The 27,255-nt window shown below is 42.7% G+C and overlaps 1 protein-coding gene across 1 annotated transcript in view; it reads right to left on the bottom strand.

Moving 5' to 3' along the window:
* Positions 1–8,765: 8,765 nt before the first annotated feature.
* GMPS (guanine monophosphate synthase) overlaps positions 8,766–27,255 on the bottom strand; it is a 31,390-nt gene continuing 12,900 nt past the window's right edge. Inside the window, exons 6-16 of the mRNA XM_049802446.1 lie at positions 25,392–25,585; positions 24,921–25,086; positions 23,184–23,335; positions 22,366–22,539; positions 20,709–20,814; positions 19,545–19,660; positions 18,415–18,540; positions 17,161–17,276; positions 15,334–15,464; positions 13,564–13,736; positions 8,766–11,976 (exon numbers count right to left, since the gene is read on the bottom strand). Coding sequence (XP_049658403.1) covers positions 11,875–11,976; positions 13,564–13,736; positions 15,334–15,464; positions 17,161–17,276; positions 18,415–18,540; positions 19,545–19,660; positions 20,709–20,814; positions 22,366–22,539; positions 23,184–23,335; positions 24,921–25,086; positions 25,392–25,585 — 1,556 coding nt within the window. The 3' untranslated portion in view covers positions 8,766–11,874. The remainder of the gene's footprint in view (positions 11,977–13,563; positions 13,737–15,333; positions 15,465–17,160; positions 17,277–18,414; positions 18,541–19,544; positions 19,661–20,708; positions 20,815–22,365; positions 22,540–23,183; positions 23,336–24,920; positions 25,087–25,391; positions 25,586–27,255) is intronic.

A 27,255-nucleotide genomic window follows, 5' to 3' on the forward strand; every position in this document is an offset into this window, starting at 1 on the left:
CTCACAGGGAAAGGCAACCTGCGAGCAGCTGCAGAGGGATCAGGGGCTGGATGAAGAGCTTCAGGGAATCAGGGAAAAGGAGCTCGGGGGGGGTCTCTGGCCCAACCTCCCACTCGCAGCAGGTCTGGCACCAGCCCTACGTGAGTTTTCCCACCTGAGCCTTGCCGACCCCCAAGGCTGGAGTCTCCCCCAGCCCTTCGGGCAGCCTCTTCCCACGCTGCACCACCCTCTGCCGAAAAACCTTTTCCCAAGGTCCATCCCGAAGCTCCCAAGCTGTGGCCGGCGTCCCCTGCCTTATTACCACCTGCCACTTCCCTGGCCAGTTTGGATGTCCCACCTTCCCACCTCCCCTCCAGGCATTTTCCAGGCTGCTGCTGGGTCCCCTCTGGGCCAGCCGGGACCAGCCCGGCTCTTGCCACCCCTCCTGGACCCAGGTCCCTCCAAGCCTCCGGCCACCCGGGTCCGCCCCCCCCCCCCACCAGCTTTCGGGGGCTTCCCGAGCTGGACGTGGTCCCAGGTAAGGTCTGCTGGCCGTGCTCGCCCCAGGGAGCCCGGCGTGGGATCGCCCTGCTCACAGCGACAGCGCTCTGAAGTCCTATAAAATTTACCTTCCACAGAAACTAGTGTTATCCAAGCTATTTAGCGGAGACGGCACTAAAAGGTTCTCTGGAAATCTAGAAAAATTACTCAAAATTTGAGCTATTAACAAATCCTCGCTCTGTGCCTGTTCTAAAATGTTACCTCATTTGTCATTAAGCTTTCGAGCACTTCCCAAAAAGGAAAAGCTTTCCAGCAACTCCAGAAGCCTTTAAATCAACCCTGAGCAGCTGAAGTAATACATACTTATTTTACAGATAGGTACTCTCAAGCCCTATACGATTCTTCAAGTTCTTTCACTTGGAAGTTGGCTAACAAAAGCAAATTAAAGTTCTTAAACACTTTGAATAGGCACAATATGCCTTTTATACATCTTCCACGTTTATAATTTCCTTAACCACAGAAACACCCTGCCCAAAGACCTTAAAAGGTATCAGTCACCTTAAAAGTAAACTAAATTAAAAGCAGATGCTGACAATTTGTTCCTCTCTAAATGGAGCATTGTTGGTCGTACAGCAGGCTATTGTGAGGGGACGTGTTCCCGTAACGTCCCATTTAGGCAGGTAACGCTATCGGATATTGTCTCTTGGATGATTATATATTCTGGCAGGTAAGGAGACCCCAGCTCACCTTATAAAAAATGCAGAAAGATTGCGTTCCTGAAAGCAAAGCCAGCCAGCTGGCTTTAAATATTGATACTGCATTTCTGTGGCTGTTACTGAAATACTCGGCTTCCTCACCGGCTCGCCGAGGGAGGGTGACCGCGCCGTGCCGCAGCAGCACGGAGACGTCCAGCCTGGCTCTCCGGGCCGGGGGGCTGCGGGCAGCCCCCGCAGCCCTGGGGCATCTCCCAGAAGGGCTGAGCCCTCTGCCCCAGAGCATCCCACCCGGCACCAGAAATCCTCTCCCGTCGGGGTACTACCGGACCAACACCCCACTCCCGAGCACCGCCAGACCAAGACCGGTCTTATTTCCCAGACAAGGGCTGGTGATTAATCACTAACCAGTTTTCCACGAGCTGCCCTCCCTCCCGAGCAGGGAAAGAGGGGAGAAGGCAGCGCCCAGGGACCCCGCTCCGGGGTACGGGACCGGGATGTAGTGCCCCGGAGAGAGAAGCTTCAAAGTGGTCCTGGCTTAGGGCTGTGGGCACCGCCTTCCTTTTACACGGCTTTTTCTAGGCACTCATTGGTTAAATAAGCTGCTCCGACTATAATTATGTATTTCTAACTCATTTATACACTGTATAAACGTATAAAAAACACGTTTGTGAGCTCTGTACTTGCAACTGACCGTAAGTTCTAGCTTATTATTAATACCCTTATTCCGGGCTTTGCAAATTTCTGTGGCTCTTCTTAAATCGCTTCATAAAATTTGATTTTTATTCCAGCTGCTGTCCCTAGAGTTGGACACACGATACGGAAGCCATCTCCGCGCCTCTCTCCGCACAAGGACCCCCACTTGCCGGCCGGGTCCCCCCCGTGCCCACCCCAGGCACGGCAGGTCACGGCGCAGCCCCCACCGAGTCCCTCCTCGCCCCAGCAGCCGCCCAGCTTAATCTCCCCGCTGCCGAGCGTAATGCCCTGCACTTATCTGTATTAAATGCACAATCCCGAGCTGTCTGGAACAAAGGGAGGTTACAGCAATAACAAGAGGTGCGGAGGTACAGACAGAACAGCCATTACAAAAACCGAACAATATCGTTCGTGTTGCCAGTTTTGAAGCGGAACGTTCCCCGTAATACCCAGCCTCACCACCCCAGCATCAGAACACGGGTTTAATACATTTTCCACTGGCTCAGACACCAATTTAGCCAAACCTCCTATTTTTCAGATGTAAATAAGAGAACCGTTTCTAAAAAAGCTCCAGTAGATGTTTTCTGCTCATTCGGTTCCCGTGATGAATTAGTACACTTCACACAGTTTGCATTTTTAAAGTCTTTTTTTAAAATCTCGTAAGCAGGGTTTTTTTCTTAGGATGTGCATTTCAGTTAAATCTGCGTTAAATCATCACGACATGATGCAAGGAAAGTGTGTCCTGATTTTCTTGACAACAAATTTATTTTGCCTCATTCCAAACTGAAGGAATGCAGGATGCAAACTCTGATCCAGCAATTCTCCAGCAATTCCACTAAAACTCATTTAAAATTCATCCTCTTCTGAAATGATCTTAAAATCCACCTTAGCTTTTCAGATGCCACTCTAGCCTCTTAATAAGCGTTCCCCAAATTTTTCCCAGCTATGTATACACACATCTAAAATCAATTTGCGTACACAGATATAGCTCATCGCAAGCAGGATAATTTAGCAGCAGTTAATAACCCGGAAGGTCCTATTTAGAGGCTTTTAAGCAGAAAAATGCAAGCTTTCTGCAGGTACAGATTGAGTTGGAAAATATCTGTAACCGATACCTAAGTAAACATATAGCTTTCATCCCATAGGAGCGCAGTAATTTTCAAATGCATGATCCAATTAGCAAGAGTCTAAACGATAGCCTTTAGGCTAACTGCACTCCTGCTCCGTACTGTCTTCTACTCAAGATAATTGAAACCCCATCGGGGAAAGATTCATTAAGGTACTTAATTGGTTTTAAGTGGTTCACCCTGCTCTGACAGCATTTCAGCGTGGTGACTTATGGACAGCAGGACCAGGCAGAGCCTCGACTCCTTCCCACGCTGCTTGGCCAGCAGCTACCGGCTTTGTGCCCGGGACCACCGCTTTGTGCCCGGGACCACCGCTTTGTGCCCCATTCCGGGCGCAGAAGCCTGCGGGCAGCACCCGCTGCCTGCTCCGGGCAGGAGACAGGGCAGCGTGGGCAGAACCGGGCAGGAGACGCGCAGGCATCCTCAGCAAACGTGCTTCCCCATGGCACCTGCGAGATCACTGACGAGCAGCTTTTCTGGGTTTGCTCTGGATTGCACCGAGAGCAACTACTGATCAAGCAATCCATGATTAGAAAGGGGAAGGTTTTCCAAGGTCAAGGGGAATTCAGACGTTCCGACCTTTCTGGAGGTGAGCGGCTGCCCAGGGCGGGCAGGCGGCAGCGGTCACGCCTGGCCCTGCTCTGGGGCACGTGCACCAGCCTTGGAAGCCTGACGATCCCCCGATCGTTCAGCATCTGCTTTCAAACAGTACAAAAAGGTGCGGAACCACCCACGTTGTTCTTTTCCACATAAATTTCAGACAAAAAAAGGCTGATCTGCTTTAGTCGACAGGATTTCGAGTGGTTAACTCCCTGCTGAGCAGCTTTAGCGCTCCAAGGATGCATTTAAAATTCTTCCTGGACAGGTTTGTGTGCTTAGAGGATTGCGTTTGGTTTCCAGAGGTGGAGAGCCCCGGTCGGTCGGGGGTGGCAGCGAGCCCCAGCTCTGACTCTAAGCCGAATCCATGGGATGGACCAGACGTGGGACATTGAGCTGCCACCTGCACCCCCAAAATCGTGTCCAGGAGCCGTGTCCCCACGCCGGGGTGCCGCCGGAGCAGCGCAACCAGCACACCCATCGGAGAACCCGCAGGATGCCGTTGCGTTACCATGGCAATCGGCACTACAGAAGTGACTAAAAATAAATGCCGGCTCTGCAAAGCACAAAAGACGGTCCTGAATCCGAACCCTGACTCAGCCGCCTTCAAACCCGGCGGTGCGTGGTGCCGGGTCCCCGTTCAGCAGCCGCCCCTCTTTGCGCAGCGGGGACGTTCCCCCCGCTCCCTGCAAAACTCAGCGCAGGGCAGCAACCTCCCTGTTGCACAATTTCAGCATTTGCTTCAGTGCCGCTCCACCACAGAGCTCTACCACCAAGACGCTCTGGAGCTCCACGGGAGCAGGTGGACTCAGAGCCCTCACAGGGCTGCAGTCATCAAGGAAACATTTTTTTTTTTTTTTTTTTTCCCCTCTAAAACCCCTAAAAACCTGCTGATTCCTGCTGCGTTCCCGATGTCCTGAGCAGCATCCCACCTCCACACCAAGAAACCTGGACAGCTAGGTGAGCCCCAGGCAGATCAGACATGAAAAGATAAGCTGGACACTTCTAAGTGACTTGTTGCGTGTCACCTTGCCCAAACAATAACAAAATTAACCCGTGGAGCAAACTGCAATAACAGCACCGAATCACCAGGGTACACCTTAAAGCGGACCCAAAGGATAAAAACTCCACAAGAACTTAATCCCAGGTATAAAACCCGACGTGCGAGCGCTGCACGAACAAGAGCCAAGCATTGCCTTGGGCAGAGCTGGAGGACCGGGAGGCGACGGTGGAGAAAGGCGCTGAGCTTCCCTTTCCCCCGTGGCATCGCAGGTTTCCACTGGGGAAATAACAGCACAGGGACTCCGGTGTCCGTGGCCGGGTCACGGTCCCTGCAAGCCCATGGTCAGATGGCAGTCCACGTCAAAGCGTGCTAAATTATGCATGGCAGCTTTGAATTATTTCTTCTTCATTAAGGAAAGTGTGCGCACAAATACGTCGGCAAACACCCTTTTCTGCAGAAAGGGTGAATCTGGCCACCGTCCCTGGGAGATCGGCCCGGGGCAGCCAGCGGGACACGCACACACGAGGGACGGTCCCCAAGCCCACCCCAGGCACAGCCCCTCAGCTTTGTCCCTGTAAGGAGCAGAAAGTTTTTCTCTTTAATTAACATTTCTCTTAATTAACACACAATTCAAACTCAGGCTGTCCACGAAGCTTACACTTACCCCAGAACATTTTTCCACAGTTTTCTCACCCTAAAAAAAAAAAACATGAAAAAAGGAAGAAATCCTGCAAGCAGCTTTATAATGGCCTTTGTATCCCAAACCGCTCTGGGGAATGATTGACAAGAAAAATATCCCAGCTCTAAGGGGGCTCTTGAACACACACTTAAATCAATTACGTCCATAAAAAAGGAACCTGTGGGAGTAACGGGGCACAACGTGCAGCTAACAAGCCCGAAGCGAGGGCTCTGGCAGAGCCCCACGTAGTCGCAGCTTGCGATGGTGATGGGGGAAGCACTCAAAGCGTGCCCTGCCTCCCCACAGCTAAACCAACCGCTGGAAACGGAATTCTCTGTATCGTTCCCACTCCCTGGGGCTGAAAACCCACAGCCCTTCCTCTGAGGGCACCAGCGGCGAGGCTGAAGATGCGGGAAGCGCAGCCCTGGGAAGGACCTCCCGTTCCAGCCCCCTCTCACCCCCCACCACCGGGATTTGCTTCTCTAGAGTCGGGCAGTGACAGGATTAGGGTGAGAGAAATATCCCACCCAGCTGCTTCGCGTCTGGGCTCCCCCACGTAGCCACGACGGCTCTGCCGGCACCGCAGCTCCCCAAAGGACAGGGCAGCGTGCCCCCGTGTTGGCAGCCCACTCCCCACATGCCCCAGAGTGGGGGGGGACAGTCCCTGGGAATATTTCCATGCAGAATGCCCACTGGACTCCTTGTTCCTCCATGATGCTTATGGGAACAAAATCAACATTTCTGCGTGCGGTTACGCACCCTGCTTTGGGGTGGGTTTGTCTGGGTTTTTTTCATCTGCCCGACCTTTATGAGTTTAGGATGTCACCTCTAAGGGCTGCCTTTGCTATCTTCAAGACCAGTGCAAGCAAAAGCATAAAGGAATCAACAGCCGACTCATTCAAATGTTAAAACTATACCATTTTAAAACGAAGTAATTAAGCGGCACCGTTTCAGTTTTCTGCAGTTCACGCTCGGGCAATTAAAGGAACAGAAATAATCTGCTCCCCTTGATGAGATGCAATTCGCCTCCCGGCACTGCATTTCCACAGAAACGGTTATCCTTGGGACAGCAAGAGCACTTTGTCTCAAGTTCTTGTCTGTGAAGAAAACACAAAAAATTCAATGGGAAATTAAATTTCAGAAGGAAGAGTCACAAGGGACTCTTGATCTGATCTTTAGGTAGAGACATGGAAATGCTCTGGCTGTGACACGGTGCTTCACAAGCCCACTTCACTCCTTTACATACGGCTCTCTTCACATTTACACGTTAGCCAAGTAGGTTAACGGCCTGAACCTCATTAAAGCCAGTTGCAAGCAGCTATTACATCATTGCACAACAGCCTCTTTGCAATCTGCTTCTAATTCAGCAAGCAAATAAGGCAGAAACGAGAGCGGCCCCGCAACAAGCGCTGGGGAACCGCAGCAGCACATCCGAGCAGCGGGAACCCCGGCCCGGCGATGCCCGAGGGCCGAGCTGCAGACCGAGCCAACCTCAAATTCAGCGTTATAAACCTCGCTTTGGAGCTGTGTTCGCTGTAAAATACAGTAGAAGCTTTTTAAGGTTGAAGCTTTTTGTTCTATTAGAAAGATCATTACTGAACTAAGGTGGAGCAAGAGAGAGAATAAGGATTCTTTTAAATAAAGCCAGCACAGGACAAGAACAGCAGCCTGTTAGAGGTGCCCTGCTATTTAACTGATACAGCATCACTAGAAAACTAATTTAAGTATTTTTAACTGAGGAAGCGAAACCAGGGGAAACTCCAACATGACAAAGAGGGTACCATGCAGGAGCAGCCTGTGCTGAAGAGGTAAACAAACCTCTTCCACATCTGCGACAAAAAAAAACAGTAATCCAAATTCTTTTTAATTTTGTGACGTTTCTGAAAAAGCTTTTGTGGAAAATTACAATTTTGTGAAAAACATTGCGGCTTCATTTCTGCAACTGTTCTTTCCCCGGCTGCTTTCATGCTGCGAGGGGCTGCTCCCACTAACTTCTTTGTTCCTGTAACACGGACCCCGAGCACCTCCACGCTCCCTGGGCTGCACCCAGAGCCGGCGGGACACGCTGGTGGCTCCGCTGGTCCTGCTGCCAGGAACCGGGAGGAGAAACCCGAGGAGCATCCCTGCTCCCTGCCACCCGGAGCCCCGGGCTCCCCAACAAGCCTGACTCCGCAGCCGTCGCCTTGCTCAAAAACCGCCCCCGCAGCACCCCCAGCTCCCAAAGCGCTTTGGGGTGATGCTCAGTCAAGACTTGCGTGCCCTCCGTACCTTGGATCCCGCTGCTGCGTGAAATCCCGTAACGCTCTCCCGAGAGGCTGGAAACTGCGACAGAGGGTTTTGCCCCGGAGTCTCCTGTTGCTACCGAGCTACGGAAGAAAAACACGCAAAATGAGATATTTGTTTTGAAGAACTCCCTGCAGGAAGACAATCCCCCAAAAAAGCAAAGCCCCGCAGTGTCTGCGAGGTACCTGGGTCCCAAGCACGGGCGAGTGCTGCAGCTCCAGCTGCTGAGGCACGACAGGAGATGGAGCAGAGAGCTGCCAGCAGCGCGGCAGCCACTCAGAAATACTGCCCGGAGAGCTGGATGAGAACAACTTGCTGTTACACTCTTTGGGGGATAAAGGGTGTATTTAGATCCCAGATCAGGGAGCAGATCGTAAGCAGGGGCTTAATCAAACCCCACTCCCACAGTGCCCTCGAGCCCCTGGCACAAGCGCTGCCTACAGAACCAGAACCACCGTGGCACTCGAGGCCAAATCATTTATACCAAAACCACGGTTTACTTGGATTACGGAGCGTAGCTTGTACGCTGCAAGAAAGGATCTTTACACAAAATAAATGACCGGTGCCCACTCAGGCTCTCTGCTGCGGAGGACAGCAACTCCTGACTGCATGTGAAGGTTTTACTCTTAACTATAATCTCAGCTGCCTTTTTTCTTTTTAGAGGGGAAATTTGCAGGTAGTCTTGAAACCGTGACCTACCCCTAAAAACAAGTAAACACCAGCAGCAGAGGTCTGCCGCAAAACCAACTACAACCCCAATGCAACGAGGTGCCGGAGGCGCATCCCACTGGGACGCTGCAGACCCACCGCCGGCACCCCGAGGGACAGAGCAGCCTGTCCCAGTCTGCGTGAGCATCGCCAGGGCGTTCGGTTAATTAACGGGGCTGCTAGAACAGAGCCCTAGAAAAGGCTCTGTACACGTTTGTCAGAAGAAGTTACATTTGCCATAGCGTATCACAGTACAAAAGCATGCACGGGGCAAGTACCACGAGCGCCCCGTTGTTCTGCAGCGGGGCGTCCCGCGCTGTGACACTGCAAGGGACAGCCCTGCCCCAGCAGGACATCTCGCCCCAGGACTGCAGCCAGAAAGCACGACTGCCACAGAACAGCTTTTTCAACCCGAAATGGGCAGTCCATTTATAACATAGTATCTACACGTAAGCCCTAAAAAATAAGTCACACCAATGTTCAAACATAATATTTTTATTTGTGGATAAAAATTAAGGCTCACAGTACTTTATCATTTCACAAGCAGAAAAATGTTAAAAATTGAGAATGATGGGGAATGCCCCCAATACAAATTCCTCTAACTGCTGACATGTTTTACTGAAGACCCGAGGTGAACAATTGTACAGGGCAGCTACAGTTATTAGTTTGTAAACTAGGTGCTAAATATAATCTTTTAAGAAATGTGAACAGAGCATTATGTTTCTCTCCACTTCTGGCTGTCCGATACACATGGATTCCATAAAAACACTCAAGAACCGCTGGGATAACACCAACCTTCCTAAGAACAACCCACCACATCTACAATGCATGGCACAGGTGTCAAACAGGGGGAAGAGCACTAAAGATCACAAATTCAATTTCAATAAGACATTTTGATTATAGTGCAATAGTTTATGCCTAAGATTTTCAATATTCAACTTTCTGGCTTAAAAAAAAAACCACCAAAAAACCAAAGTATGTGCCTAAAGAGCACAGAAATTGCTGTCAAGCTCCATTTCATTACAGACATGAAAGCAACCCGGGTGATTAAAAGATGGTAAAAGTGTATGTCAAACTTCAGTATACACATAGTATACAGGTACACATCATGCCTATAGTTAAGACGCAACTCCAAGAAGGACTTCCAAGTGTGCAGCATGCAGTGAATAGAAGATTTTTGTCCAGGTATGCTGCAAGTTTGTGGTCCAGAAATACAACAGGTACTGTAACCCCCAACCCAAGGTGCACCATCATTGCCGCACAAGTTTTCTTGTGAGTTACATCATAACTATGGGACTATATACTGCAGATTTATTTACACGGAGACCATCTAAGTGTCTCGGTCAAAACTGAGAACGGTTTGGGTTTAAGAGGTGCTCTATAATCTTTGCATTACTTTTTAGTAACTCCTCCTCTTTTGCCTATTTGCTGTCAAGGCAACACAAACCGGTGGCAGCAGCAGCAAGAGCAAGCCTACTTACAATACGCAACAGCTGCTAGAGCGTGACAAGGATGAAGGATTTCTGCATCACAACAAAAAGGTTCATTTCTTGTCATTGCACCCTTTACATCTGAGACACCAACACAGTAATGAAAACAACTATCAACTTTTTCTGACAAAAAGTTAAAACGTACTCTAAGGCCAAAATTTCATTAGGGAGGTTTCTTTTGAGATAAGCTACAAAGAACATTTATTGTCAGCAGAACCCATGCTGTAACAGATTCTGCCACAGCAAACACCAATTTACAGTATTTTTGACTAATAGCTCTTACAGATCGCAATCCAGTAATAACAGAACATTTGTATTGGTAATACTTCACTTACATCACAAAAAGCTCATCCAAAGGGCTCAAAGAGGTTATGACAGATGTGGGTGAGAATTACCACCCCCATTTTATAAAGGAAGCAACTGAGATATCGATTAAGATGAATGTGCCCAAGCTACAAAACCCTGCCACGAGCAGGGCTGCGAGGGGGAGGCAGTGTTCCTCACTCCAAATTATACCAGCCACTGGTCTGCTGCTCTCCTGCATGCCCGTGTCCCCCAAGGGTTTCAAAGAGCAGAGGGCTGTAACACACCATCTCCTCCCCCAGGTGAAAAACCACCACTCAATGACACAGGCAAAAGAATAAATTTACACAAGTTAGCCATTTCCTGTAAGCAGAAATTAAACTAAATTTCCATAATGGGTAGGCAGTAAGTGTAAGAACAACAAGTATTTTACTCCATATTTTACTCCATTACTCTGTGGTAATCTTGCAGCTGAATGAAATGCAGCTGCTTAAATGAAAGCAAAGGGATAAGAGGGATGAGCCTGGATACACAGTTACGGTTCCACGGGTGGAGATACCCAGCAGGCACCCAGCAAGCTGGTCAGGTCAGAATTCAACTGTTATTTTCACAGACAACAATCGCAGGACATGCTCAAAATTCTCAGGTGGATGGAAATAGCTTTGCCTCAATACATCAGAAAAGCACAGGTGTCCAAAGTAACCATCTCTCAAATTATTGCTTACTTAACTACATGAACAGCAGAATATGAATGACGGAAGGGATCTATACAGATGGGGTAAGTCACCTCTGATACCATGACTCCACACTAACCACTATAATGATCTTAAAGATCAAGCTAAATACAACACATACAAAAAAAAAAAATTCCTGTAAAAGCAAATGCGTAGAAAGTAAACTGTCATCAAGTATAAGGAAAGCACATCGGCAGCAGGCTGCGAAGGGACTGTTGCACAAGCGTCGGAGGACAGAAACAGGATTCGCAGATCCAGTAGCTCTGGCGCAACAGCTTTCCAAACTGCACTCCCATTTTTACGCTTCTATCAGAGTCCTCAGAAGCACACAAAGATACTTCACTGTCTGGAATTTGACATATGCATACATGCAGTAAGTGTATACTAAAGATTAGCCGGTGTATACACATCTGTTACCAACACGCACACCTACCGAGCAATGCAAGAGGGAGTGAGTACAGAAAGACAGACAGAGGTAATTTCTTATTTTAGCATTGCTCTTTTGGAGCTCAACGTTATTGCCATGGGCTAATATGTCAAACAATATAGAACAGGCTAAACAGTATACAACAGATACACAGTAATTCCACAACTCAACAGTACCCACTACTCCATTTGGCAAAATATTTATTTATAATAAATCTGTTCAAAAGCAGTTGGTCACAAAGAATTCATTTTACATTTCTAGGCTGTAACAATGCTTTTGGTAGAAGTAAATAAACTGTCTCTTTTTACACAGTGTACAAAAACAAAGAGACATTGAAATGACAGTTAACAATAAAACACATGAAAACGGGAAGAATTGATAAGACAAAGGCAAAAGCAATAGGAATCTGTCTGCGCACCGGCAATGCTGCCATGATTATTTACCCGTACAAATCCTCAGCCCCACTTAGTTATTATCCCCAGCACAGCTCTTAACTGCAGGTCTATGCTCCAGGAGAGGAATCTGATGCGATGTAGCAGCTCCAGTCACTCTTTCACAGTACTGCATGTCAACACTGGGAATGGTTTCTGATATGATTTAGACTGCACACAGTACTTTAATAGAAAAAAGTTAATTACTCCCACTCCGTAGTTCCTGGTGGCTTTGATGTCAAGTCATACATCACCCGAGAAATGCCAGGAATCTTCTTAATCTCTGCAACCATTTTTAACACAACCTATTGTGGAGGAGGGGGGGGAAGAAAAAAAAAAAAATCAGAAGAAAGCACGTAAAACAGATCTGATGAAAACTATCACAGAAAAGCTTAGAAAAGGAAAACTTTGTTCACACTAATTCTGTTATACACAAGAGAGAAAGAGCCTATAGCTATTAGCACATTACCACCAGTTAAGAAATAAATCAACTTAAACACAACCTCTAGCTTCATGGTATCTGCAGTTACATTTGGAACTTGGTGATTTTTGGCACTGATAATAAACCAGGGTGTTGATCACAATACACTTCCCTCAAGGCAGCAGCTCTTCAAGCTTCAAAACTATTTCTTGAAAGTTCAGCATGAACATATGCTGTTAGTGTTACTATCAATCATTTTCAGACTTTTCTTAGACCATCTCCAGCTGAACCACCACCGAACACAAAGCAACAGCCTGAGTGAAATTCCTTTCAAAATAAAAAAGGGAATTCTAAAGGTAACAAAAAACAAAACAAAAAAAAACAAACAGAAAGAGGCATCCAACGGAAAGAGCTTCCATTTAGAGTTATTCTCCAGAGTTCACAATCAATTCATGTTAGCAAAAGTATTCTAGATAAGAATTTGCTCATCCTTAGAAGTGCAGCTTCCTTAAAAATCCCACAGTTCACAACAATGCCACTTAGATGACATGTTGTTTTATAATGCAAGCATAAATTAAACAATGCATTGCTTCCCATGGAAAAACACAGAAAATTTTTAATCAAATATGATTATGTTCCCCATAAATACAGGTATTGTCCACAACCTCTACTATTTTGTTACTCCAATATTACCCAGTCTTAAAGTGACCGTTTTACATTTTGAAGAAAGGGGGGTGAGGGTGGTTTTTCTGGTTGTTTTATTTGTTTTTAAACACAAACTTCAAGGTCAAATGAATCCTAATTTTATATAATGGAATAGTTTACATGGTAACTTAACCTTGAATTGTTTCTTTTTAAATGGATAATAGGCTGCCTTAAAGTAGATGACTTCAGTTACATACAATTACTAAACAATGCCTATATGCTTTTAAAGTATGTAGGAAAAAAAAAGTCAATCCTGTTCTTCATCTACACTGCATTCCCAGAGACAAAGTACTTGAAACCGGCCATGTATAGTTTCCCAGAAAAATATGCCTGAACTTAACTCCTAAATCCTTTTTGTGACCTAAATAGAAAACAGCACACTTTGACATGTTAAACAACAGGTTCCAGCAAAATCAGAAGTGGCAATCAAGGGCAATTCTGTTAAGTCAGGACATTTCTAATTCCCAATGCAAAAAAATTAACTTCAAAATCCCAGGAATGGTTGGGGGAATTCTTTCTTTTTTAATTGATGGTGTTTTGGCTCAACTCTGCTCAGAAGCCTCTGTCATACCCATCTGCCAGCTTCTCATTTTGTTAGTTTTCTCCGAAAACACCACCATATTCTTCCTAATGAATACTATGAAAGAGGCAAAAAATTGCAACAAAAATCAAAGTCAAGGCAAGCAATCAAGAGAGGGAAGAAAGTCAAAATGAGTCATCTACAATACTAGCTCATGTTGAAAAGAAACTCAAAAACCCGTATTACCTCTTCTGGAACCTCATTACCAGGAGTTGCTGCAATACCAGTCATAAAATCACTTGTAATAAAAGTTCGAATAACCACAGATCTTTGACAGGAAGGTTGTTTCTGTAGGGGGTCCCGATCAAAATGCAACGGTGTCAGTATTATTGGCATCTGGCTAATTTTTCCAGCATAACCTTCAGAAAATAGTAGTATAAAGTCCATTAATTTGGTTTAAAGACACAAACGTGATAGAAGTTTCACAGAATTTCCCACACGTACTTCAAACTATATACCAGGAGCTACATTTACATCTTCTGGGATCTTTTCACTACTGCTACCACACCTCAGAAGATCACACGCAGCGGTGCATACACTAAAACCACTCAAATTGCCACTTGAAATGATCTTCAGCATTTGCAGGCATGCAGAACAAAACCAGGTAGTCTCCGTTATCCCTGTAATTTGCCATGAATGCAATTTAAGATCTACCTTCCTTCCCACATCATATAACCATGGGGTTTTATCTGTCCCTGAATCAAGCCCAATAAAGAGCCACTCACAAGTATCTCTGCATCTTTGACATATTTAAGAGAAAGCTCTTAAGTATCCCTGTTGCTGGTGGTTGATAGGTAACTCCAGACAATCATCTCTCACTTTTTTGTTTGTTTGTTTGTTTTTAAAATACCTCCTTCTGAAAGCCAATACACAGACCCCCTAATTTCACTGTTTAAATGATCTAGAATTTTGAGATTCAGGTGTGTGGCAGCCTGCAGAGCCGGTCTAACACAGATGCAGGCTCTCACCCTCCGCTAGCACCAGCCTGAGCTGTTGGTACAAAGAGAGTTATCATTTAGTGAAAAAGACAAGTCTTATTTTTGGGAGTAATTCATTCACACAAAGCCAAGTGTCACCAAAAGTTAACAAGACACATCTACAGTTTTACAAACACAATTGACAGTGTTATCCTCAGCCTTTTGAGGCTATTTTTGTACAAATTATGCGAAGACAGCTTTGCAAAAAGAGTATGTATTTTCAAAAAGAGATATCCCTTGTAACTTGATTTATACAAAATATAGGCAAGTTTGATGAACTGCTTCTCACACATACTGCATCTTCAAACATAATTAAGTAAAAAACCAAAACACTGAAATACAGAACTAAACTACTATATTCCCAGACTCTGCTTGTGTACCATATCACAGGGTATTAAATGCTCCCTGCATGTTAAGGGTTTGAAGTATTACCAGCTGCTAGCCTGAAATGCAGCTTTTACTTTAAGAAATAGGAAACTACCACAGGTAGTGAGCATCATCGCCATTAGAAACTTAGTATTAAGGCTCCCTTCTTTCCACAAAAAAGCCATTATTTAGAAACTATGTCATATTTCTTTACACAATTTATTTACTTCAGGTAACTACTGATGACTGAGATCAAAGAGAAGTAATTTGGCCAACCTTCAGCTGGGCTAACAAGTACATTTTGCAGAAGTTTGCACTGCAGCGAAGCACCACACCTCTGAGCTTCGAGACATGTCAGAGGCAAGGCTCAATCCCCCGAAATCCCTTAGAATTAATTCTGCTAGCAGAAAGGCTAGCAATACCTGTCCTTTAGCTATCAGCTTCTACAGCTTTCAGAAAAGGCTCTTGCCTGTCATCCCATTAATTTATCACTTTTTTGGAGATAATTCAAGAAGCTTGTGGATTTTGACAGTACCGCTATAACTATACCCAGTTAGGTTTGAAGGGATCTTGAAACAAGACCTTAATCCATGGGATAAGGCGAAGTACCTACCAGACTCCCTGAGAATATTGTGAGCCTCAAAATCAGCTTGACGTAAAGTGCTGAGGACTCCTGTTGTCAGGAAAGTGGGGGTGACATCTGTAGGAGGTTCTTTGACCGGTGGACCGAACACATACACAACTCTGGAAAACAAACAGGATGGTAGAAAAAACACATTTTGCATACATAGAATAAAACAGATTGCCTAAAGACTGCATCTTCAGTATTGCAGTGACAAAATAAAACTAGGAAAAAAGCGTAATATTTCATTTTGCTCCTTAGCTACTAACTAGAGCTTAATTTAACTTTATGCATATATATTCTATAAACGTGACATGCACGCTAGGTTTGGAAGTCAGATGTATTAATTTATTTTGGTTTGCTAGAGACTAGCAACAGCCCCAGTATTACTTATTCAAGAGAATAATCCTTTGAAAAAAACAGAAATACTAACTAACTCAGCGGTATCACAAAGGGTGTTTTTTCAATTTTACTTTGATGTTAGTAAAAGTTAAAATTATTCTAAGAAAGCTACTTAATAAGTGCTTACAATTTCTGTCTTCTCTCCTAATAGGAAACCACCAAAAAATACCACTAAATAGCAAACCTTATTGTTAATGAATAGCTGTGTTTTCAGCACAGAGAACTAAGACTGCAATTTTTAAATCTACAGAACTGCATCGGTAATAAAATATCTTCTGAATTCAAACCAGTCACATCAGCTTTATCTTTCTAATCTCATTCATTGTGTTTTATAGGTTGCAGAACAAAAAGCAAAGTATAATATTGTCTGACTGGCCTCATACAAGGATCTACTACGACGTATTCACACAAGTTATTTGAGTTTGTAGATACAAACCAAGAATACTTGTCTAAAATCCAAAGCAGAAAAATATGCAAGCTTTACATTCTGTATTTTTGTTTGTAGCATAAAGTCTGCAAGCATAGCTGGGCAGAAGACCAACTATTTCAGCGCACTCCTCAAACTGCCAGCTTCAGCGTCCCTATAAACAGCAATGAAAGATTCTGAAAACATGCCCTGGTACAGCAGAATTCCCTGAGATGTGGTATATTCAGGAGGGTAGTATTAAATCCAACAGAGCTTAAAGAAGACAGCAATGCTGTAAATCCAGCACATACTTTGAAATTTCACACACAATCCTGATTTTATGCCTTCTTTTGTTCCCTCTGCATTTAGTTTAAAGCAGTATCTTGCAATGCGAGATCTTGGCTTTAAGAATAATACCTCTTTCAGTAGGGGTCACTTATATGACAAAATTAAGTTTTGCTATAAGCAATAATAAGCAGTTTTGTCAGAAAGTCTACAGCCAGGCAAGGAGGATATGCATTCTCCAGAACTGACTTGGTATCTAAGCAACTTCATCTGCTAAAAAAGTTATGGAATCAAGTAGCTAGAAAGTGCATATTAACAAAAGAGCTCAATTAAGATGAAACTGCCCAGCTTTGGAGCTCTCCTATGTGCCATTAGAACTGACAATCCCACGTAAATCCCCTTTTTGACACAGAGCAAAAAAAGTACTGCCTAACAGCACAACTCATCAGCAGGCTTGGAATCTTTCAAAAAAAGTTACACTGCATGTTGTCTAAAATCAATTGCTTAAAAACAAAATAAGGAGATAGGCTATCAATTTCTTTTTGAAATTAGTAAATCCAAAAATAAACCTGTTTTGATTTACTGTGTATTTCTAACCTCTGTATGTATACCTGTCCAACATATAAAAAAATTCTACCATAGCTTAAACAGGAGAATGCTTGTGCATGCTAAACTTCCATATACTAAGTAGATCATTAGAAATAAAGATAATTCAAAATTCTTACCTGTTTATGTTGTGGCACATGCGTGGTATGAGCCTGGCAAGAAACATAAGAGACTCCCAGTGTGGAGCATCTTTACTAGAGATGCCGCAAACGTAGCTATATGAACGACAGTCACCCTACAAATTAAAAAAAAAAATAAATAAAACAAAGAAAAATTGAACATGAACTTTGCAGCCAAAATTGTTCACAAGACTTTCCCGTTCATCCTGTAGATTATTTTGTGCCAACATTTAGCAGACACTAAGCTCATCAAATCAGGATGCCGAGAGATACCAAGTGAATGAAAAAAACAGAGTAAGATGACAGACTTCTCACGAGCTAACAAGAGAGTATAAAAGAAAAGATTCAGAACGGAAAGATTCTTATAAGGTGACCAGAACATAGGGATTGACTGTATCGCTATTTTTCATGACACCATCTGAGGAAGGCCTGTGACAAAGTATAGGAATCTGCTGACGACACTGCTGTTACTAAAACAGTAACAAAGCTGACTGCAGAGTTCCCTAAGTGACACACAAGATTAAGCGGCTGATAATAAGAGACGTAATTCAATACCGATAGTGCAAAGAAAGGTACTTTAGAGCTATGACTACTCAGTAAAGAAATCTTCCAAGTTATTGCACACAATTCCATGGAGAATGTCAGCTCAGCATTTGTATTTGGTTTGTATTTCTGTCACTAAAGGACAGCCCACAAAAATGCACATAGCATTAGCAAAGGAGTGAAAGGAAAGAAAACACTATGCCATGGCACAGATTCAAGTGTGTCCATATACTGAACAGCCTGCACTGCTCTGGTTCCTTTCCTCTCAAGGATAAGGATATAGTACAATTCAAAAAAGTAAGAGAAAGGGCAACAAGCATGTTCAAATGTAGGAAGCAGGGGTTTTTTGACCAACTTAGTGTAGGACTCCTGAGCCTTAAAGGGGCAACAGGATCACAGCAGAGGTCTACAAGATTATGAATGTTTCATGAAGAAACTGTCTGTAAGTGACCAGCATTATTCAACCTTAATGACATCCTCAAATATAATACCTGGCATTTATTCAAGTGTCTATTCAGCTATCTTGACACTTTTGCGCTACACCAGTACTGACAAATGACAATAACATAGGTATCGCTGTCACTTGAAGTTTATGTTCTTGAGTCAAGCCCTTTATTTTCAATCTCAAAGCAGCAATTATTATGCTTCACTGCAGCCTGCCACACTGCTATGAAGCAGCTTTCACAACATCCCTGGAATTAATCCACTTACCTGCACTCCCACAGTTTTGATTGGTAACAAGAAGGCATTCAGTGAATGTAGGCTTGTAATCTGCATCAGCTTCTCCTGGTCTTCTTCAGTTGTACATGCTTTGACCCTTTGCAGCAAAGTATGTGGCTATGCAAAGATGCAGAAAAATAAATGTTAATTAAATAAAGCCCCCAAGCACTCAGACAGAACTTACACAGTGCAAATAAAATTATTATTTAAGTAGCTGTTTGCTTAAATTTAGTCTACATTTACCCCTTGGAACTATTTAAAAAATACCTTTCATTTAACAACTAAATTTTAGCAAAAGCAATTTTATTTGATTAGACTGTATGTATTTTAAGCTGAAGCTCTGCAAGGCCATAGGTGAAGCTCTTTTCCTATGCTCAATCTCTCTTTCACAGAGCTATACTTTTAATTTTTGTTGTTTATTTCAGATACAGAACAAAGCAATAGGCTGTTATGCTACACTACAATTCAATACGTTTTAAAAGAAAAACATATGTAAATACTCGCCCTTCAGTATTTACCAAAAAAAGTTTTGGAAGTTGTTTTGAACTTACACCTTAGAGCAGGCCTCTGCTAATGACTTTTCACCCCCCTGCAGTTTAGTTCAAGTGAGCTTACAATAATCACAAAGGTCATAACAGTTAAGAGATTGAAAACATAAACATCACTGATCAAAAACTTCAAGTTTCTGTTCTGGACATCTGGCAAGCACTAGTTCCTCACTCCTGCTCTTTCATTTAGACATTCAGTGATTGTTAAGGCATGCAAATCTAGAAAGTTACAATTATTTCAGGGAGGGAAAATCTCTTCCTGGTACTATGTGATCTGAAGTACCTCCAAAAGTCTCATCTGCACAAAGTTTACCTGAAACAGAATTTATTTACTTTTTGAAAGATATATAAACTTCCATTTTCCAGAAATTGTTCAACGCTTGCACTAGTCATGGTGCTAAAAACTCTACTGTACTATACTGAACGGCTTCTATTGAGTTGTACTGGAATGCATTATTCCTTAAAGAGCACAAACAAGTAGTTTTAAACTTTTAGCAGCCTTAAGCCTATTGCAGGCCACTACAGAACAATCATACTACTTTTATGCATATTAGAATTTAGCAGTTTTCTTACCTTCTTAACACTTGCAGAAAAATCTGCAACTATTTTCAAAATGTTGTTTGTTTCAGGAAAGTCTTTGCACACATAAGGTTCTTCAGCACATATCACTCTGATTGCTAGACCAGGACCTGCAACGCAAAGTTGAAAAAAACTTTATACTAAATAACAGGAAAGCCGACATTCATCTAAGTGTGACAGCATCTGGACCAGCAGGTCAGTCATTGAGCACACTATGCTTTGCCATTGTACCTATACTTCAATTGTCTTAACATCCTAGAAGACAAAAAAATACACAAGCAGTTTATTCTGGAACAATATTTCTGTTTGGTACATTTAAGCATTATTTACCTACACCTTAAATTGGCTGGTTGTGTACAGCAGCGGTTAGCGGTGATGAAGTGTGGTGGATGGCAAGCCAAAGTGAACAGGAACCTCCTCCTTCCCTTTGCTAGGCAACTGGGATGAAAGAGTTGGTTATAACATAGTTGAGTCCCCATTGTTTTTAAAAGGCCCTTGACAGCTATTTGACCTTTCAGCTACTTAATACAAAAGCACATGTAATTTGCTGGAAATGTCTGAAGACAGCTTCTTGCATTTCATGTGATGCTGATGCATTAGCACAACAGCCTACGTGCTCTGCCAGCAACTACTACACACCCTGCAGGACAATTTTAAAACACCCGGACAGAAAAACATAACCCCCCTTAAAAGGATGTGGGCTTTGCTATATTATATATCTTGACGTTTTCTGGTGGAGAACTGTTGTTATTCTCCATGCAATCATTTTCAAAACAGCAAATGCCCCTTAGAAAGGCAGACAGATATAGGCCATTATTTCAAGTAAGATACATTTGACAGCCCAGGCAGCATTCAGCTGCACTTCACTGATAATTCTTGCTTTGGCTTATACAACTAAAAAGAAACAAATACAGCTAAAAGCAAGTCAATTATAAACTTTTCCTTTAATCACTATACATAATAAAGCTGCTCTCAAATGCTCCCTTCCTGAAAAAAAGATCCTGCTTAAGTAAAAACTAATAAATCCATCAATTTTTTTCCTGTTTAGATGCAAGTTTCAGGCTACAACATTGATTTATTCTACAGGTTAAGTATATTCTAAACAATACTGATGTGATTCATAGCCCTTCACTAAGTAGCACAGACCAACTCTCATACCTGGGAAGGGATGCCTCGAAACCAGCTCTTCAGGAAGACCAAGTTCTCTCCCTAGCACTCGCACTTCATCTTTGTGAAAGTCTTTCAGTGGTTCTATTACTTTACCCTTAAAAAAAAGAAAAAGCAATTTACACTGCAGCTTACATACTCAAACAAGAAGCCTCAAATGTTTAGGTTACAGCAGCCACACTGGCCTGCTGTTCACAGCACCAGCTGCCACCACTTACATAAACACTGGAAGAGAAGTACATGTGAACACAGGCTTTAGAAAAACAGTTGCAGGACAGACGCTAAGACAAGGAAGTTCAAGTTCATGCCAGAAGCATCAATGGCCCAACCAGTGTAGATACAGCCATAGGTCAAGCCTGCTCTGACTGTCTTCAGAAATTCAGACTGTTTTTCCCTTCCCTAGATGTTCAAACCAATCTAAAAACCTTGAAAATACATTGTACAGTATTAGAAGCATGGGTCAGTAATGGTTACATTCTCTCCTATGGCTGGGAACTTAACTAACAACTGAGCAGCTTCCAACAGCGTTATTAGGTGATGTCTTGTGTTGATTCTTTCTTATTTTACAACACAGTTAGAGAACTTAGCTCTGCATGAGAAAGGCATTCAAAAAGCTTTTCTGGACTTTGGACTAAACGGACTGATTGGGAGTGCAATCAAAGGGACAGGACTTGGGCTGCTTATCTTCAGAGAGTTCAACCTCCTGTGTTCGTATCATCTTCAAGCTCCTGGTCATCAACCAGAGATGTCCATGTTGGGCCATTTCAGAAAGATTTGTGAGCTCTTAAATTGACAACTGGCAAACAGATTGTGTGCCACCAGCACCCTGCTGGCAGACAGCCCATCAGATTACTAGTAACATGATGGAGAAGCTATATAAGAACAGAAAGAACTCATCCCTGTAGGTACCTGAAGGAACTATCCCTAGATTTCAACTCACTTAAATGTATTATTCTCATGCTTGCTCTCGAAAGGAGAGTACTATGCTTGCAGTGCTGAATGTTACTCGAGGGTCAAGAGGAGGAGAACTTTGGCCCTCTCTCTCAACTGCAGCTGATTATCTTTTCACTATAGTAATGTCAACCCTCTTGCCTGAATCCATAATGTGCCAGATCTGGACTACCACTACCTAAAGGTTACCCATTGACTAGTGTTCAGAACAAGCTACAACAGGAGGAGTAAGTGATCCATTACATCATGAATTCCAGCTGAACCATAATAAAGTTATCTGAGAAGTCTTAAACTACTCTCCTGCTAAAGGCATTTGGTATTGCCCTGCTTCTTTACTAGGATGCAGGTTTGTTTTGAGGATTAAAGAGTGAAAGGGTGAGGAAACAGCTTTCAGCTTGTGGTTGAGAACACCAATGAGAACACACTGAATGAATCCACGTTCAATCTGCTGACATCTTCCTCAGTATCCAGTGCAAGACAATACTCAAGCAGTTTTGACTACTTTGAGAATGTAGCAACTAGAAAGAAGTGTAATAAATTGCAACATATTAGAACAGAATCTAAAGGGCCTCATCAGAATAGGGTCCCATCAACATGGGACAGTTGTACCAGCAAAACATAGAAGTTGTTCATTTTTGATACTCAGCTTCACATCTGTGAGAACCAGAAGGATACAACTGTATCCTTTTTCATTTACCTCTTCTCTTAACTTTCGAATCAGCTCTGTGTCATTATGATGAGTTTTGATGACTTCAGCTTTACCACTTGCAACAAGGGAAGCGCTTTCAATGAGATCAGGTCTGAGGGTACCCTGAGCAAGAAAAACCTCTTCAGGTTTCAGGTTCATTTCTCCGATAACTTCATTGGCAATCTGTAAGGTCGAGAGAAAAAAGAAAAGTGTTCCGACCTACTTTTTGGTTGTCAAAGGTCTAAAGGAAGGTAATAGATTGCCCAACAAATGCTACTGAACTGCAAAAGCACAAACAAACAGGAAGACTAATTATGACACTAGCCCACTGCTGAAATAGTCCTATAACCCCGTATTTTGTTGAACAGAAAACAGGAAGAATATCTTCATACTACAGGAATATCACCATCAAATGTTATATTCTCCCTGCATCACCAACACTAGTAGCTGACAGATGGAAAAAAGATTATCTTCAGCAAAGCAGCAGAACCATGCCCAAATTCACATTACCCATCAATTTGGTGAAAAAACATTACACAAAGTTTATACAACAGCAGTGAACGGCCAAACAATATAGTGTATCTAAACATGATGGTGGGTCTAGTACAATGCTTGTGAACCACATTGTGACCATTGATTGACTGCCAAAAATGTTAGGCTTAGGGTAACATACAACGGCTTCTTTAGGTCATCCACAACTTATAAGACCACTGATGCCACTGAGTGCACAGCGCTTTAGAATGAAAGAGTCTGACATAGAAGATGTATCTAGAAATCATTTCATTTAAAAAAAAAAAAAACAACCAACAAATAATTATAAACATTACCTTAACAAAGGTGTCACCAATAATTTTTCTTTTTTCTTCAGGACTTGTAGTCATATTTAATGTCTTGCTAATTCTTTTACGTGGAGTTCTGTCCTCATCAGAGATGGGCAGAGTTGTTGTACCATTATAGAATGAATGAGCTGCATTCACCACTGCATGAAATTACAGGAATTTTTTGGCAAAGCCAGTAAAGATTTTTATGCAAGGTTGCAAAAAAAAAAGTTTCAGTCTATTGCTTTAAAAAAAGAAAATAAAAATCATTCCAGTCCTTTGACTATTAACTGCATTAAATAGGGCTGTTCAATACCTCAAGAATTAATTGTAACAAAAGCATTTTATTTCTCTTAATTAACCTATGCTAGAGGGCAATTTTTTTCATATTATGAGACTAGGCAACCATGTGAAAGTTCAGTTCTTGCTCCTCCTCTTAGATTATAATTTACTTGCTTTATTTAAAAAGTTTACAGGATGGTATTCCCCTCAAGGCCTTTCTGCAACCAAAATTAAATAATGCACTATTTACTCATGGTACATTATGCCTCTTAATTTAGAGAGGCTTTCCATGCAGAGATCAGCTAGGAGGCTCTTTGGCATCTTTTACCAGCGCTGAACTCCATGACCTACTGATGGAGCGTTTGCAGCAACGGGATTCCCTCAATTTGTTACTCTGGCAGCCTGCCAGAGCCCAGGTTTATTGGTCTACAGAGTGCAAGAATAAGACACAGATTTTCCACTAAAAAACCAAACAAAACCAAAAAAACAACAAAAAAGAAAAAGCGTGTGGAACAAAGAGAACAAAGCTTAGACTTTGCTGCATCAGGATACTGCAGCCCAATCTGCAAGACACTAACATACAGGCTCCCTGCACTGTTTCACACTGTCAGGCTAGTGGAAAGCATCACTCACCTAGTGCCACGCTTCCTGACCAAAACACAAGAGAATCATTTGACAACAGTACTTACGCACAGCCCCAGGAATAGGCAGCTATTACTCATGAAATAAATCAGTCAGGCAGTATAAAGGAGATCTCATTGCTTGCTCAACTCAGACATACATAATTTGTCGTCTTTGACCTCCTCGTACCTCAGGTACCAAAAAACTCTCTATCTTCTCATCAGCTATGACAAGGTACCTTCCACTCTCTTGTACTGTATTGCTTCTCAACAAGCTACTCCAAAAACAACTAAAATGCACCTCTTTAGAAGCCAGGAGAACAGAAAAAAGAAAAAAAAAAAGCCTTGAAAAAGTTATTTTGGCTATAATAGCGTTCAATCACTCGAACGAACTCATAGTTTAAAAAGAAAGAGATCCAGGACAAGAAATAAAGCCCCAGTGGAGGACTGCTAACCAAGCCACTGAAGAAAACTGCAATCAAATGAGTTTTGCAGCAGCGGAAAAGGATTACTCAACCATCGGCAAAAAAGTGACTGAGCACCAGTGACCAAGGCACGTATCCACCGCTTTGCCGTACCCCAACAGCAGATATTGCATCTCAACAATTGAAGAGATGGGTCAGTTCGTTGTATGCTCCAATCAAGTAGGTACGGCTTAGTATTTTAGGTTTGAAATTTTGTGAATAGGCCTAGGTGGTTCCAAATTAGCAACCATGCTTTGATACATAAAGTCTGAGAACTGCGAAGATCAATTAGAATCAATGAAACAAAACACTAAATGTACATTTTAGGAGACTGACCACGTCATTAGTAGTATCAGGCATATTTAACAAAATTATAGTACCTTTAACTTGAATCCCAAGCTTTTTGAGTGCCTCCTCCACAGACTGACTCTCTCTTTTGCGCATAAATCCATTATCTATGTGTACAGCTATGACTTGATCTCGGTTTAAAGCTCGGTTCAGTAGAGCAGTACACACTGTTGAGTCCACACCACCACTGAGTAAAACCTAAGGATGAGGAAAAAAGGAAAACCAACAAAATTTGGTCAGCTCTCTACAGGGGAAGTGTCAACAAATAATTCAGATTCAACTATGAGGATCAGAACACTATCTACTTACAGTCAATGACTTGGAAGAAAACAAGTAGTCAAACAATGTATTGACCCAATTGTGCAAACTTTCTAAAACCTGTTTAATCTATTACCCAACTCATGACAATTCTGCATTTTTCACATAACCCAAGTAACTGTAAGTGTTAGCGTTTCTGTCACACTTTTGCAAATAATCTTTCCGCTTCAATTCAATCTACTTACCAAGACTTTTGATGAGCCCACTTTCTCTTTGATATTTTGAATGCACTGAAGTTCTCTGTTTTCCACTGTAAAGGTACCACTGCATCCCGCAATATCATAAAGAAAATTTTTCAGGATCATTTTTCCATTCACTGTGAGGCTAACTTCAGGGTGGAACTGTGCTCCATACAGTTTTTTAGATTCATTTGCTATGCCTTCATTGGTGTGAAGAAATAAGCACGACACAAAAAAAAAACAAAATTGGAAGTGAAGTGCATAGCCAAGAAATTCAACCATACACTTTGAGTGATTCATTCTGCCACATTTTGGCACAAATCACCAATCAAAACTAAAGATTCTGGTTAAGATTAGGAACAAGGGTACTGTTACGTATCTAGAACACACAATCCCTCAGAAACCAAGGAAAACACTCAGACATCCTAGGAAAACCATTTTGAAAATAGGAAATAAATTACATTAGTTTTTTTCCTCACCACATGACACCTCATGCAATCCTGCAACCAAGCCACGTTGACACAGCTGCATCCACATTAAAAGGGTTGTGCTGGTGAAGTTGTGCAAGTGGCCCTACAGGGGTACGTTTGTGAGCACCACCGCTTTCCTTCTTAACAGTCTCTGGAGGGTAACTTTGAGTAGATCACAATACTGCACCTTGCACCAAGTAAGTGTTGGTCAGACTGGGATTAAAAAACAACAGCAAGGAAACTGCCTAATTCCACTGACCTGCGTTAAGACTCCCAGGTGCGCTGTATCACTGTATTTTCTTTCGCTGCTGGAAGCCTGGCTACCACTTCACCAGCATTTCTTTGCTTGCTTAGGCACAAGGAGCCATAGGCTTTTGTAAGAGCCCACGGGAAATGGCACAGGAAAGTGTCACAGATAGGAACAGTACAACTGTTTCTAATGCCCTCCATGAAGCGGTGTTAAAGATATCAGAGCTCTGGTGGAGCCTGCACACTGGATGCAGCAAACTTTACATAACAAAACAATTTATAGGGCTATCTGAGTAGGCATGAGTTCTAGACCGCTTTGAAGGCAAGCCAGAATATAATAAATGCTCCACCTAATCTTAACAGTAGTTTGGAAGGAAACTTTCCATAACAAGACATCTTTAAATCTTTTAAAAGGTCAGTTTTTCTCAAATTAGTTACCTTTCTGATTTAAGAGCAGTATCTCAAGCTTTTTTTTTTTTTTTTTTTTTTTAAATGAAAGATTTAAAATAAAGCAGGTGAATACTTTGAGATCTTACTAAGGGGCTCAGCAAACTTAAGACCTCTCCAGGTCTCCCATCTCCTAGGGAGGAGACTCAAAGAGGCTGTTTGGCATTCAATAATTTGAGTAGCTTTCAAAAACCAAATTCTAAGGTCCTATATTTTTCTGTGACAATCCGTGTATAACGTTTGAAACACCACTTTCAGTACCAACATTATTTTTGCTCAACTGAATATTCATGCAATAATATTAAATACAATAACAAGTTAATCAAGCCTTATTAATTAAGCAATGTTTGACTTGTACTATTACACTGCAAAAACCGAACACTGCTTACACTGCATGCTACAGTATATATCTTCTTCTCCCCTGCCTTAAGGGCACACAATACTTCATTTCAAAGAGAAACAACACATGCATACTTTGAAATAACATAAACTGTAAAAATAAAGTTAATTTTTCCTTAAACCATGGATTTAAAACCAAGACCGTTCACTTTGAAGTCTGTTTCTTTCTTTACTATCAAGACAGCACAAGATGCAAGCAAACACGTACCAGAAATGGTTAAAAACAATTCACTTATTTGGCAATTAAATAACAGAGATAGTCTGTTCCCATTTGGTCTAACTACTGTCTGCCATATTCCTTCCTT

This window comes from Accipiter gentilis, chromosome 6 (assembly GCF_929443795.1).
Source record: "Accipiter gentilis chromosome 6, bAccGen1.1, whole genome shotgun sequence".
NCBI lineage: Eukaryota > Metazoa > Chordata > Aves > Accipitriformes > Accipitridae > Astur > Astur gentilis.